Source organism: Globicephala melas, chromosome 7, assembly GCF_963455315.2.
Source record: "Globicephala melas chromosome 7, mGloMel1.2, whole genome shotgun sequence".
NCBI classification, from domain to species: domain Eukaryota; kingdom Metazoa; phylum Chordata; class Mammalia; order Artiodactyla; family Delphinidae; genus Globicephala; species Globicephala melas.
Genome location: NC_083320.1, coordinates 38816684 through 38832821, shown reverse-complemented (window position 1 = coordinate 38832821; position 16138 = coordinate 38816684). Strand labels below are relative to the sequence as shown.

Here is a 16138-nt window from a genome sequence, read left to right as displayed (position 1 = left end):
CAGTTCTTTAACCAACAGTCAAAAATGGTTTGTTTTGTTGTTTTGTTCTGGCAGAGGCAGGGAGAGGGATATGTTGGCAATGTCATGAGAAGGTTCAAGAATTTGGATTTGCGTTCCATTTTCCAATGCCAACTAAATACCAACTAGACGTGAATTATTATACTATCCAAGTATTTTGTGTTGCAAGAGGTAGTATTTTATAACAATATTATAAATTGTCAAAGAAATATATATTTGACAATGATTTATGGCTTGGAAATTGCTGGCTTTTCCTTTCTAAATGAATAGTCAGTTCATTAAACTAGACATCATCTAAACATCTTTTGAGATGACCTATAATGATGGGGCAAATAAATTAAGTGAAATTCATTTCTATCAATATATATATTATGTTTTTATCAGATATTCTCATTTCAATTTATTATTGTTACTCCAAAGTTTACTTTGGTTGACAAATGGAATACTAGTCAACCTAGTATCTATTTAGAAGAAAGTATCTGTTTAGAGGGAAAAAAAGTCATTAATAAAGTTTTTTGATCAAGAAAAAGTGGAAAGTATGAAGAAAAACACTTTTCCATTCCTTGATAAAGGGGTTAAATGCTTTCTGGTTAAAGGGTTAAATAAAAAAACATCAAGAAAGACTTCCTGGGGGCAATTAGCAGGATGGTGGGAATTATGCATTGTTAAAACATTCACTAAGTAGGTTTCAGGTTTTATTAAAACAATATAATGAAGGTAGATAAATTTATCATAACGAAAGCACACTGAGGTCAAAGGTTACACAGGGAACATTATGACACAATAACCAGGAAGTCAGTGTCATAGATTAATCTCTTGCTCTTCTCTTTCAATAATAATGTCAAACTTTAGTCAGTTATGAAGGATGAGTCTTTGCTTAACTGTTCTCATGTGATACAGGAAATTCATTTCTAGTTTAAAATATAGAATAGAGCTTAATGGCACATCTGTTTCACAAAATCTTGACATGGATCCTAAACTTATATGAATTAACACGATGAATTGATTTTCAGAATGATACTGGTGGGTTTCCCTGATGGCACAGTGGTTAAGAATCCGCCTGCCAATGCAGGGGACAAGGACTCAAGCCCTGGTCGGGGAAGATCCCACATGCCGCAGAGCAACTAAGCCTGTGCGCCACAACGACGGAGTCTGCTTGCGCTCTAGAGCCTGCAAGTCACAACAGTTGAACCCGCGTGCCACAACTACTGAAGCCCGTGCACCTAGAGCCCATGCTCCACAGTAAGAGAAGCCACCGCAATGAGAAGTCCATGCACCGCAGCAAAGAGTAGCCCCTGCTCGCTGCAACTAGAGAAAGCCCATGCTCAGCAACGAAAACCCAATGCATCCAAAAATAAATAAATAAATTTATAAAAAAGAAGGAAAGAAAGAAAGATACCAGCAAACACAGATCATTTTCAAGTACATCATTTAGTGAGTATCTGCCATTACAGCATATATTTGCCTTTTTCCTTTCCCCATCTCTTCGTATTAACTGCCATATCACAGTAATGTTTTATTTATTTGGTCAGTTCATTTATATTACCAATCAAGTATAAAGTAACATTACTGAGTAAATCAAGGGTTCCAAACTGGGGGACCTGCAAGCAAATTCAACCTACAGACATATTTGCTTTGATCCACCCAGTATTAAAGAGATCTAGAAACGCCATATAAAAATTTAGATTTCTGGATTTCTCTTATTAAACCAACTGGCCTCAGTCTTTCAACACTGACCTGAATCTCATGTGACTCGAATCTGCTGGAGCAAAATATGAGAATGCCTCCTTTAGGTAAACCCCACCACACTCTGTTGCTTACACCCAGCCAGTTTCATTCATTAAATACCTACTTGGCCCCTGCAGGCTTGTGAATATGTGACCCCTCGATTAGACTGATGTGGGTGGTAGTGGTGGTGGTGGTGTGCATATGTGGTTATGAAGTAAGCATGCAACCAAGATGGTTTAACAAAGTCTCAACCCATGTGACTTCAGAGATTATGATTTGTGTTAAATCATTTCTTTAACAGTAATTTATGGCCTATCAAATAGTAAAATAATCTTTTAGGGATAAACAAAATAGATTCCTACTTATAAATATCATGAAAAGAGAACTTCCTGTCTACACAAAGCTGCATACTAATCCCATGAGACCTTTATCCCTACTTTCTCTTCCCTCTTGAGTTTTTTCCTCCCCAAATATATCACAGAAAAATCATAATCTATTTTTTTAAAGAAGATTTATTTTGGATTAAGTGATTTCATGATGCAACATGGTTTTAAACAAAAATAGAGATCAGTATGAAAATAAAACAAATTGTACACATTAAAATATCTTTCCCTCAAAGCATTTCAGAGTCATAAAAAAATACAACACAAAAGTCAGGGGTTCAGGTTAGGATAAGAATACAGAAAACAAACAACAAGTCTACATTTCAGAGTCCCAGGCTCCATTTAATACCACCCACGATTCATTTCTAGGATGTCAACAGTCTGTATTATTTGCTTGGGAAAAAAATAAAGATGAAATTGAAATATAAGGTGAAATGAAAGCTGTATAATTTCAGTGTCAATAGCAAATACTTCCCATTATTATTCTCTATTAAAAGTCACATTGAATAAATATAAAGCTTAAATCAACTCAACAAAAATAGAAACATAACTATTAATTGTGACATGGTGTAATAGACACAATGGGTGGAGTTGGTGAAAAGAAATTGGAAGGCTTAAAAAAATACACGACCCGTGCTCTACGTCTTAGAAATAAATGTGTTTTTCTTTTACAGAGCCTTAATATTAAAAAGTAAGCATTATTATAAAATTAGATTAATACTTTCAGTAAGAGGCAAGAGAGATGCATGTATTTTTATTTATTTATTTTGGAATGCCTGCATCCCTATTATAAAAACATGTAATCTTATGCACTTTCCAACATATAACAGCCTCCATTTTACTTATGATATCATATAAAGAAAAATAGGTTGTAATAACATCTTTTAGAGCATTAGGGTCCTAAAAGAACATTCGTTTTGTGTGTTTCTTGGTTAGTCCTTCCAAGGTATTTCTTGAACATTATCCATCCTTTTTTTTATAGAAGGTGATAGTAACCAAGAGTTTACTAATGGTTCCTTACCTGCATCAGTAATAGCTGATTCAGTTTGAATCATACACTATACCTATCAACACTCCTGAGGGCTGTAATATCTTAAAAGAAAATTGGATAGAAAGATATCACCTGCCCAAGGCCACTAGATGTAAAAATCACATATTTAAATTTAATTTTCCTGTGTTCCCCAGAAACCGTACAAGTAGGCCCTTCCAATTCTGCTGAACTGTTTGATCATGAAAGCCCAATAAACTACCTAACAGATTAAATCTAAGCAAATGTATTTCAGTCTTGATGAATTTCTCAAAAAAACCGGAAACACTTATTAGGTCTCCATTTGCAATTCAGTAACCTAATGCTTAGGTTTCTGCTTTTAAGATGAACAGTGAACATTTAAGTTACCATTAGAAACCAAGAAAAATGTCTCAAAAACGATTGTAACATCAAAGAATGTCTGCTAAAAAACAAATTAGGCAAAATAAATGTGTCAAGCAACAACACCCTCTCATTTTTCCCATACAAAGTTCAGTAATAGTAACGATAATTCTTAAATTAAAAATAGTCCACAACATAATTTAATGCTAAATTGTTGAATCTCCTGATTGAGCTACGGTTAGCTTTATTACTTTGGGGCTAAGTTCTGTTTTGCAACACATAAAATGTTATCAACCTACTTAAGTTATAAAATAAGGGTATTTCCCACCAGGTAGATTACCAAGCAGTGCTCTCATTAGGCCGCACGGCATTCTTCTCTAAGTCAGAAACCAAAGTATATGTTCCTATACCCACCAGCAAGCCCTAAGATGATCCTTCCATCTTGGTTTTAACTTTCCCTCTGCTACAGTCCGGTGGACTGCTCTGATACGGGTAGTGCACACACATTACGTATATCCTTTGTGCCAGCTCCTTGGAATGCAGTTGCCACTCCTGAATCTTCAAGGCTGGTCAATAATTAGCACTACATTCTTGGCAGGGGTCAGGGAGGGAGGGAGGCACCACTGCTGGGCTCCTCTTTTCTGATTTTTGTTTCTATCATCCTTCTAGTGGGCAGCAAGTTGTTGGCCTTAAGCCACAATTCAGAAAGCTTGACATCGCTGACATTTCTTTGCTTCCATATTAGAAAAGCATATCTATCTAGAAAACACAATCGAACTAGAAAGGTAATAGTTTTTGCAAAATTAGGATCTATCTGAAAGTGACATTCTCATTAATTTAAACTCAAATTTTATAGAAGGTGTCTAAGATTTAGAGTGTTTTCATTCATCAATTAAATCAGAAAAAAGGTAAGAGAGCACAAAAGGGCCTGAAAGTCAGATTCAGTTTGAGGATGAGGTGTGTTCTTTATTTGTGTTTTTTTCTACGCAGGGTGATAGGTATCTTGTAATGATGGTATAGCATCATTTCATCCTCAGTGGGAATTTTCCGAATTGGGTTGGATTGGAAGAAAGACTTTAAGGCTCTTCGTTTTCAGATGTTTGCCTTAGAAGTAGTCAAATCATAAATACAATTCGTGCAGATAGAAAAAAAAAAGTTGGAGGAATGTGAGGAGGACAGAGAGGAAATGAGAACCTGTAGTAGTTCCTTCATCCACGTCACTGGAACTCAGCTATCAGGGTTTTCTAGATCCATCCTTGTCCAAAATTAAAAAATAAAATCAGGCTTCTAATTAAAGTGTTTTTTCATTACTTTGCTTCCAAATAATATTTGAGAAAACTAAACTTACTATACTATATAAATCCACCAAAAGCAATCAAACTTTGCAGTTTGTTTTTAATTTCTCATAACAAGTAGTAAAATGGAAACATTAAGAATATGCGGAGTTTTTCCATGAATATGCTAATTTCTTCATGGACTTTTCAGAAGGTGTCACATTTTAAGACTGTTTGAAAAAATGAGAGTTTGGGTAGACAAAGCAGCTTGTAAACTTCACTGAAATTGGAATAGCTTGGTAGAAACATTAGTCTCCACATTTCTCGAGATGAAACCTAGAACTGTAGCTGTAAAGTACTAAAATTGATCTCACAAGCCACCTGTGAAAATCAGCCTCAATCCAGATGGGACCTGATACCTTCTACCCCACAGAGTGTGAAGATCAAGAGAGACTAAGCACTTAAAAGTGCTTAGCAACTGTAAAGCGCTGTTCAAACATATTCTACCGTTACTGTTAATCATTTGAATGCAGGTTTTTTTTAAACTTCTGATTGTTAAGCAAGTACAACAAATTTTCCTTCATTTATTACAGAACTTCTACTTAATTATAAACACAATATATGGTAGAAAATTGTGACCGCACTTCTTTGACCAAGATCCACTCATTTTGTGCACAAGAAAAAAGTTTTGACCCCAGTGGTGGATGGGCTCAAGGATTGGGATTTTTCACACTGAAAACCAAAGGTACATTGTAGTGCAGATGAAGGGAAACTACTGAACTTAATTTTGGCATTTTTTTTTGGGTAATTTGAAGATCCTTGAGTTGGTCCTTCACAATTCAGCTCGCCACATGCACACTTTAAACTCTGTGTGTAAACACACTCTGGGCTTCCACACTTGACCAGTATCACCACACTGTTACATGCCATTAGTTACCAACAGAAAGAACATTTATATGATTTTTTTTTAGCCACAGTATCTCCCACGTATGAACCCTTCACTGGAACCCCCAGATGGAGCAAGCCATTCTCTCCTCATTCCTTGACTGTAGAACATACCAAATTTTATTTAAAATACTTTCTTTGAACCTTGGTGTCTACCCCACTAGACTGTGAGCTTCTTGAGGCAGATTTTTGAATCTTGCAGCTCCATCATCAAACACAGTGGCTGGCACAGAGTGAATGCCAATAGTGGGCCTCTTCTCTCACCTAACAGAAGCTCTGCATACATATTTGATGTATCGTGACTGTCTTTTATAGCATAAGCATCACTTATGAGTTTCTTAAAGAAAACAAGATCAGACAGCCAAATTATCTAGGTTCATAGTCCAGAAGAAAATATTTACAGATATTTCTATTTGTAGAGTATATTAAAGTCTAATTTATTCTGTGGAAATGTTATTTAATATTTTAAACAGTTATTATTGGACTCTTTTACTAATGAATAATAATAGATCAGTTATCATGGTGTTCTGAAGTGAGAGGTCCATCTTGGATAATTCCCAATTCTGAGAATGGCAGCAGCTAGACGATTATACTGGTATTTGCAAAGAAGCTGGATGCCTTAACAAAGAAGTATATTTGCTAAAAATAACTAAAGAGAGATATTTTATTTGAAATCTCTTTTACCTAATAATGTGTAATATGGTAACAAAGTGTCACAAACCAAAATGCAAGCTGACATGGTCTATGAAAATATTTTTGAAAGAAATGCAACCTTCTATATCAGCTGCTTAGAGAATGCCAGCTCTGAAACATCTTATATACCATCAAAAATGTGTGTTTTTTTTTAAAAAAAGCATGTTATACTATTTTTCCTTATAATGAAAAAAATACAAGTAAAAATAGTTTGTAAGATTAAATATATACTTATATTCATGATAAGTAAGTACAAACTAACATTTCCAGTTCAAATTTTTTTCTGTTTCTTTCTGATACAATTATAGTACACAGATAAATCTTTCCTTCTTATTTCCAGATTTCTGAAACCTTTTCCCCAGAATGTTTCTCCACACCATAGTACTTGCCTTTAGAGCAGGAATGCAACATGAGTGGTATTCCTCCTGAGGGTCCCAATAATAAATGTAGCTTAACCAACAGTGAAATCAGTTCTTACAAACCACCTATGAAAACCATGCATTTAACCTCCATAAAATGTAGGATTGCCAACACCTCATAATAGGAATTCCATGGTTGCTTATAAATACAGTTCTCGAAGAAGTATTTGGGCAATGCCTGTAATACCATAGGCTGGCAAACCAAATGTTTAATCCAATGATTTTATTACCTTCAATTTAAGTTCACTCTATTGAACACCTGATTAGTTACGACCGTAAGTCAAGAAATAAACAAGGATGTGGAATAATCCCAAAGCAATAAAAATGAAGAACACCCTCTGATAAACTAAGCAAAAATAACTTTAGTGATGTCATGCAGTTTCTGAGATATCATAGAAAAATTGTTTCTTAATACTGATAAGAAAATTATGCATCAGTGAAAATGTAGGCTTAGAAATATAGTACTGAGAGTTTCAATTTGTGATGTCTTCACTGATGAGGGAAAATGGAATTCTTATCACTAAAGAGAGCTGATCTCTTGGGTGTTTCTGATGGCTCCCTAACTGAGCTTAGTGTTTAATGATGCTGTACAAATAAAAAGCAGTGGGGGAAATACGAAATATATGTATTAAATGCCATCCTGAAAAGTATTTGATGGATGGAAGAGAGTCTAATGCATTTTAAATAAATGCATATCATACTATCACATAGAGTGAATCTTAAAAAATTATTACTTAGATGCACAGTCCTTGTAGTGGTAGACATGGCACTGTGAAGAAAGTTTGATTTAGAAGCTATTTTCTATTATACTTGTCAAGTGATGGAGTTGCTGTTAGTCATATTGTAATGTCCCTTCAACTTTGGTACATTCAGTGCAAAATATTTTGGGGAATTTTTTTGTACCTTTATAAATATAAAAGGCCCTTTTGTTCCCTTTGAGAGTGCTTAAAAGGATACATATTAGCATGATGCCCTAGTAAGCATGGAACACGAAAATGGAACAGATGATACGTACAGTATGATAGGTAGGTTCTTATATACATCTTAGAGAACATAAATATAATGAACTTATAAAAAATAAACAGAACTCACTGTGTACTTTTTCCTGATATGCTGTGATTAATTGCTAGTTATTTTAAAACTGTTTTCATGCATTATAAAGCATAAAATCTGTCATTAGTAATTCACTGAATAACAGTTTGTCTTCGGCCATAATTACACACATACCACTTTGCATATACATTGTCACAGACCACCTTATTGCAAATCTTTAAGGTTACCTCATATTGACTTGGTTTCATTTTCACTGTGTCCCATGAAAGCTGAAACCTATGGTGCACACCATGCAGGCACTCATAAGCAAGAAAATGAATATTCTGTTATAACTTAGGGCTTAAATGAATGTATTTTCAGGAGATATATTTGTTTTTATTATATTATTTAACTTGCACTAATTTGGAGATTGGGCCAAGTGCTGCCAGTTTGGCTTGAATCATGTTCAAAGGTAAGTTTCAAGATTCTCCTGAGTCTCTAAAAGTTATCATGGAGCTGATCGTGTACAGGTTCATCTTCGTCTTGGAACATAACAAATGGAAAAAAGCTTGGCAGTCAAGAACTGTTGATTGAAAGATTGTTGGGTGGTTCCCTGGGCATCAAGCTCACCCAAATCCTTCCAAGAGTACTCATCACCACTATCCAGTCCCCAAATGTGACAGAACACGTGTTCCTGGAAAATAACAGCACTCAGCTTTACTCTAATGGAAGTGTACTCTTGAAACTTCCAATGTTCAGCCATTCTTCTAGAGGGCAGCTTCTGGAATTGCCTGTCTACACGGAGCGGGGCATTGTGCCTCCAGGTCACTCAAGTCCAAAGGTACTGGTCTCTTCAACTGCTGTCAAGAGTTTTTCATAAAGCATGGAGAAGGATGGGTACGGAGGGAGATCCAGACGGTTAAAACAAGTGTGAGCTCTGCAAACAGAAGAAGCAGTACAGAGTTCAGAACGCTTTGAGTGAAACGATATTGTTTCTCTGTGTGTCTGCCTGTGCTTGTCTTTCATATTCAAATGGGTTTGTTGCCAATTTTCACATTCCTTTTGGAAACACTTTGAAAACGTTTCGACTTGAAAAATTCAGAATTGAATTTCTTTAAGGGAAATAGGATCTTTAAAAAATATTTTCCTTACATTTTCACAACCGTTTAAAATCCATATTACATACATATCACTAATTGTTTAGTTGTCTAAGAATTACAAAGACAAGTTTGAATGTTTGTTTCTCTTCTGATGTTAGATTTTTTTTTTTCCTAAAAGACATGACTATAAACTCTTGCAAAGTAATTCATTTTCAGAGTTGGCATTTGCCTGAAAATCTCTCAAAAAATCTACGGTTTTCCATTTTTTCATTTTGTTGGTCAGGGAAGAGCACTGAGTGTCTCTGAAGACCTGCAGACACGCCTCATGGCTTAGAGTTTTGGGAAATTCCCTGGCTGGACTTTCCTGTCGAAGTCAGTAGACCATTGTTACTTCTTTGACTCCAGTGCTATAATCTGTTTTCTCCTAATTCACAATGCAAAATAATGGCCATTTAAATCATTACATTACATTCTTTTTAGAAATACCTCCCCTTTTGCCAAGATAGGAAAAAAATATGCTTTCCTGTTATTTGCACCTGAATCACAATAAAAAATAGACAGTCTCCAAATAGTACATCTTATCAGGAAGTAAATCTGCACTTTTGACATGAAATAGGAAGTATTTTATTTGGAATGTACAACAGTTTGTTTGGGGAGCTAAACAACTTTGACTTTAAAAAAATGCTCCTGAATTAATATGGAATTTTGGGAGCTGTGATTTTTAACAGGCTGTTTTTACAAAGTCACGTTTAAGTTTTTATTCTTATAAATTACTTTAATACTAATGAAATATACTGCTAGATGCAGCATAGTGTCATGGGAAGATCAGAGATCTACAGTTGGATAGACTTGGGTTTGAATTTCAGCTCTGCCAACGAGTTGTGTAATTTGCAGTGAGTTATTAAAAATCTGCCACTCAGTTTTCTCACCTATAAAATCAGAATCATATCATTTGTTTCAGAAGGATATGAGGATTAAATGAAATCACAGAAACATGCTTAATACAATGCCTGGCTCACAGTGTTTGACCATTTAATAAGTTATATATTGTTAGCTACATTTCATTACCATCAAAAAGATTTACTCCAATTGCATTCATTAAACTGCCAAAAGATAATCATGACTCGTGGCAACTATGGGATAACAGAGATGATAAAGCAGGTGTGTGGCCACATGGCTTATTAGAAACAGTAACTCGAAGGGGCTCTGTTATATTAGAAAAATAAAGATCTTCCTCAACTTACAATGGGGTTACATCTTGGTAAACCCCTCGTAAATTGAAAATATAAGTCAAAAATGCATTTAATACACCTACCCTACCAAATATCATAGCTTAGCCTAGACTACCTTGCACATTCTCAGAACACTTACATTAGCCTACAGTTGGGCAACATCAGCTAACACAAAGTCTCTTTTATAATAAAGAGTTGAATATCTCATGTAATTTATTGACTATGGTACTGAAAGTGAAAAACAGAATGTTTGTATGGGTACAGAATGGTTGTATGTGTATAGCTTTTTTTACCCTCGTGATCATGTGGCTGACTGGGAGCTGAGGCTCACTGACACTGTCCAGCATCATGAGAGAGTGTGGCACTGAATATTGCTACCCTGGGAAAAGATCAGGATTCAAAATTGGAAATATGATTTCTACTGAAAGTGTATCACTTTCACACCACTGTAAAGTCGAAAAATTGTAAGTCAAACCCTCGTAAGTCTGAGACTGTCTGTACCAGTTTTAGGACACAGAGATAGAACTGGCTCAGAGTTTACAACTCTTGTTATTACAAACTCTAGAATATATTGGGGGAAAATCACCTAATCAGTCTTTGCAAGCAAACACTTTCTTTGATATAATAAACCACTTCAGAATTGCATTTAACATAATCCATATTACACCTTCCTTACGCCAGAGCCTCAACTTGGGTCTCAAGAACAATGTTTTATTTTTTAAAAAACTGAACTAGCATACTGAAAGTCTTAGGAATGGTTTAAATATCTATCTTGTATAAAACATCGGTGTAAGAATATTAACTGAAGACAAATCTGTCATAGGGAAAGGGGAGGAAGAAGAGAAGTATGTTTTGAATGTAATTATCATCCAGACTTTGTGTGTCAGATGACACATAACATTCATTATCCCATTAGACTAAAGACGATACTTCTTTTAGATGCAATTTAAACATTTTCATTTCTTTGGTTACCAACAAGGCTGAGAATCTCTCCCCAAGTCAGCTTGTTTGTAACATTTCCCATTTTGTGATCTACATGTTCATCTCCTTTGTGATCTACACGTTCATCCCCTTTGCCCATTTATCTTTTCTTTAAAAATTGTTTTTGTGATAAGATACCCACCACATAGAATGTATCACCTTCACCATCACCAAATACACAGCTCTGTGGCATTAAGTACATTCACATTGTTCTGCAACCAACACCACCATCCATCTCTAGAACTTCTTCCTCTTTCCAAACTGAAACTTCGTACCCACTGAACACTAACTCCTATTCTCTCCCGCCCTTGCAACCACCATTCTTTTCCCCATCTCTATGAATTTGACTACTCTAAAAACCTCATGTGAGTGGCATCGTACAGTATGCGTCCTTTGTGACTGGCTTATTTCACTTAGCATTTTCCAGGCCCACTTTGTAGCATGGGTCAGAATTTCCCTTCTTTTTAAAGCTGAATAATATTCTATTGTTTGTATATACTACATTTTGTTAATCCATTCATCCATTGATGGACACTTGGGTTGTTTCCATCTTTTGACTATTGTAAAAAAGTGCTGTTATGAACATGGGTTCCAATTTTCCTACATCCTCACTGACACTTGTTATTTTGTGGGTTTTTTTTTTTTTTTTGATAATAGCCATCCTAATGAGCGTGAAGTCAACTTATTTAAAACTTCAGGATTTCTTATTGATTTGTAAGAAATACTACAAAATAAAGAGATTAATTCTTGTTTATCTCTAGCTAATCTCTTCCAGCCTGTTCACCTTTTTATTTAGTTATGCATTTTATTTACAGAGCAATATTAATCTGGTTACTTGTTACCCATTTTTGATACATTGTCTTTCTTCAGCATGTTGCTGTGATAAGAAATGTTGAAAAGATGATCGCTAATGTTTACACCTAATAGAAGGTTTTCATTGCCTATTTTTTTCTTTTGGTAGTGCTGGTATATGAAAGAGTGTGACAGATAAACTTTTGGGACAACTCTTAAAAGAGTAACTCATTTTATACAGTTGTAATCTTGAATAGATACGTGTGAATTCATTTTTGTGAACTGAATCATACTGGGTAAACTAGGAAGTAAAATAATTCAAGCAAACTCTTTATCTAGGTAAGCAATAATCCATAATTAATGTTTTATTTGCTTAGGACAGGACAGGACTGTAGGTGTAGTATATCTATCACATGGTAGTTAAGCCTGTTCCTTCCCTCTTGATAACCAAATACCTTCCCTTAACTGAAGGTTAATTTTACCTAGTCAAGAATTAACAAAATGGCCACATACATGAGAATGAGAATTCATAAATAGTAATGTTGGAATCCCCCAATTAACTTCTTACGCATACTTGAATTGAATGAACTTTAATTCACTGTGGTCTTATGGTAGGCAGAGTTCTAAGATGATCTGCCATGACCTATATACCTTTGTATAATCCCCATCATTTGAGTGTGACCGGGGACCTGTAATTTGTAACCAATGGAATATGGCAAAGGTGAAGGTATGCTGCAGATGTAATTAAAGTCTCTAATCAGTTGATTTTAAGTTAGTCAAAAGCCTGATGATCCTGAATGGACCTGACCTAATTAGGTGAGACTTTTAAAAGAGCATCTAGAGATCAGAGACTCTCACTGTTGCTAGATTTGAAGAAGTAGGCTGCCATGAATTCTACAGCTGCAGGCAATGAATTCTACCAACAACCGAAGGGAGTTTGGACGCAGGTCCTTCCCTAGTTGAGCCTCCAGATGAGAATGCAGTCCACCTGATATCTTGATTTCAGCCGTATGAGATGCTGAGCAGAAGCCCTGGCTAAGTTGTGCCTGGACTCCTGATTCACAGAAACAGACATAGTAATTCTGTGTTGTTTTAAGCTGCTAGATTTGTGGTAATTTGTTATGCAGCACTGGAAAATCACTACAGGTCTCAATGTAGTACAACAATCTAAGGAAAGGTAGTAAGTGTGATATAGTAGCATCATCCCTATCAAGGGCAGGCAGTGGGGCCAAGTTGGGAGCCAACAGCAGTCCTTTCATTCTCCCAGGTTTCTGAGTAAAGAAAGAGGAACTCTGCATGTCTCTGCTGTTCAGTAACTCACCCATGAAATCCATAAGCCTGGGTACTCTTTCTTCGATAGTTTCAGTTCTCAACACAAAAAGAAGGACTGGACAACTTTTTTGTTTTTGTTTTTGTTTTGTGGTATGCAGGCCTCTCACTGTTGTGGCCTCTCCCGTTGTGGAGCACAGGCTCCGGACGTGCAGGCTCAGCGGCCATGGTGCACGGGCCCAGCCGCTCCGCGGCATGTGGGATCTTCCCGGACGGGGGCACGAACCCGTGTCCCCTGCATCGGCAGGTGGACTCTCAACCACTGCGCCACCAGGGAAGCCCTGGACAACTTTTTTGATCCTCTTCAGTCATAAGACATAATCACCATCACTGACCCATAGCCTAAGGCTATCACTGCTTCCTAAATTACATCTGGTTGCATAATAGACAGTTACCATAACAGAACTTTCCTTCTGAATAAACTGAACAGCTCCCCTGGAAAATGTGTCATGAAGATGGAGAAAGTATGCATTGTTGAAGGGGAAACTGTGCAGAAAGATTAAATGGTTCTCCCAAGGTCAAATCAGGAATAGGACTGCAACCTTGGGTTCCTAGGGGAAGTCGAACATTAAACAGAAAGCAGGGAGACTAATCCTCTTTCACTTTTGGAAGCCTGACTGTTAACTTCATCCCACCCCTGACTTTTAACTGCTAGTCCTCAGCATCCTACCAGATTACATACATTTTGACGATAGGAATTAGCAAAATAAAGCTTCAGATATATATATTTTTTCTTCTTTTTTTTGCGGTACGCGGGCCTCTCACCGTCACGGAGAGACGGGACACGGGACACGCAGGCCCAGCGGCCATGACTCACGGGCCCAGCCGCTCCTCGGCACGTGGGATCCTCCCAGACCAGGGCACAAACCCGTGTCCCCTGCATTGGCAGGCGGACTCTCAACCACTGCACCACCAGGGAAGCCCCCAGATATTTTTTAACTGAATGACTCAATCAAAATATACGGGCACTCTAGGGAAAATGGTCCAGGTTGGGTCAGTCCAGAGAACTCTGAGAGATACCAGGGGATTTTTAGGTGCTCAAATCATCTAGTTCTATCTCATGCTCACCAGAAAGCAGAGATACTCAGAGAGGTAGGGTGAAATTCATCAGAATCACCCAAGAAGCTTGTTTACAATGGAGATTTTGGGGTGTACCCCGAGATTCTACTTTAGAAGGTTTGGGGTGGGCCTAGGGATCTGCATTTTAACTATCACCCCAAATGAGTCTGATGCAGGTAGGCTCCACTAGCAGAGAGACATCAATTGGATTAGAAATAAGATATCTACATTGGCTATTTGTTTCCCTTTTTTGAATTTTATTTATTTTTTTATACAGCAGGTTCTTATTAGTTATCCATTTTATACATATTAGTGTATATATATCAATCCCAATCTCCCAATTCATCACACTACATTGGTTATTTGTACCAGTGTTTTGTGTGCTTGCAAAAATTTCAAAACTCCTTATAAACAAGACAGCATTGCTAATAAGGAAATTGAGGAATAGTGTGGTTAAATAAATTGCCCAATATTTACCATCAACTTGCTGTATGAGCCAAGAACAGGGAAAAAAAAAAAAAAGCAAAACAAAAGACAGTCCTCTGAGGCTTTTCACACCCCCTCTCCCGCCCCATTCCATGTCCTAAGAAAACTCTAGCAGAAAATAACAGAAGGGCCCTTGGACTATGTTGACATTGGCAGCAAAAGCACATCCAGTTATTCAGTCTCAATAAAAGAACATTTTTCAAATCTTTCAAAGCCAGCCACACTAAGGCTATAATGAGTTTACCTCATTTTCATCTATGCAGCCAGAAACACTCAAGGAGGGCAGGTCTGAACTGGTCTTTGGGAAATCATGCTGGCATCAATATAAAGAAGATTTAAAAGCCCTCCAGACATCTGGTGTGACTTAATAGATCTCTTGGTGCCTTCTGGATTCTTTAAATGTTAACCAGAAGGTCACATGCTCAACCCTCTTTTCTTTCCTATAGATAGACAAGTCAATTATCCAAATCCAATGAGCCCAAAGAATCACAATTACATCTAAAATTTCATTAATCAATTAACTGATAAATGTATTTCTGTGTGTATGTATTTATTAATTTATTCTCCATTTCCTCAGAGTGATTTTTCGTAGCTTATAAGGACTCAAAATATGAGGCGAAGAAGAAATTACAATCAGGATTTTAAAGAGAGAGAGAGAGAGTGAGAGGTGAAAAGCATGGGCCTCATTTTATCTGGTAGATATAGCCCGAGAAATAAAATGTATGTAAATTGAATAAATTTTTAAAATTTGCATTATCATTTATAATGTGTTTTATCAGTACTCTCTTTCTTTTTGATTGGCAGTGGTGCCTAATCCTAATTTGTTTCCTTACTCCTATTCCCACCTTTTCATTAAGTAATTAATCAATCAAAACCAAATACTTATATATGTACAGCTGATTCACTTTGTTATAAAGCAGAAGCTAACACACCATTGTAAAGCAATTATACTCCAATAAAGATGTTAAAAAAAATACTTAAAAGCATTCTGGAAAATTCCTAAGGGATACTAGAGCTTATCACTTTTTAATGTCATGATTTCTTTGGAAATGTGAGCATTCCTGACCAAGTTTACCTGTCAAGTCCAAATTTTCCTCATCTGAGACAGGGCCTATAGGCTTCCCCACAGGGGAATCAGGTGCTCCCACAGTCCTGTCGGCAGGGAAGGCTGGAGGGAGGAGCACAGTTGGCCTGGAGCTGGGCTATGAGGTAGGCAAAGAGGGACTCTCTTTGGGCTCTCAGGGCCCCCTAATCAGGGCCCACTGAGTGTTCAGGTAGCACCCAAGCACTTTCACCTG

General features: G+C 36.7%; 1 protein-coding gene across 7 annotated transcripts in view; it reads right to left on the bottom strand.

Annotated features, from left to right (window-relative positions):
• Positions 1 to 2248: 2248 nt before the first annotated feature.
• Positions 2249 to 16138, bottom strand: part of HECW2 (HECT, C2 and WW domain containing E3 ubiquitin protein ligase 2) — a 417892-nt gene continuing 404002 nt past the window's right edge. For all 7 annotated transcript variants that reach the window (XM_060302114.1, XM_060302116.1, XM_060302118.1 and 4 more), the window contains exon 29: positions 2249 to 8798. In XM_060302114.1, coding sequence (XP_060158097.1) covers positions 8687 to 8798 — 112 coding nt within the window. In that variant the 3' untranslated portion in view covers positions 2249 to 8686. The remainder of the gene's footprint in view (positions 8799 to 16138) is intronic.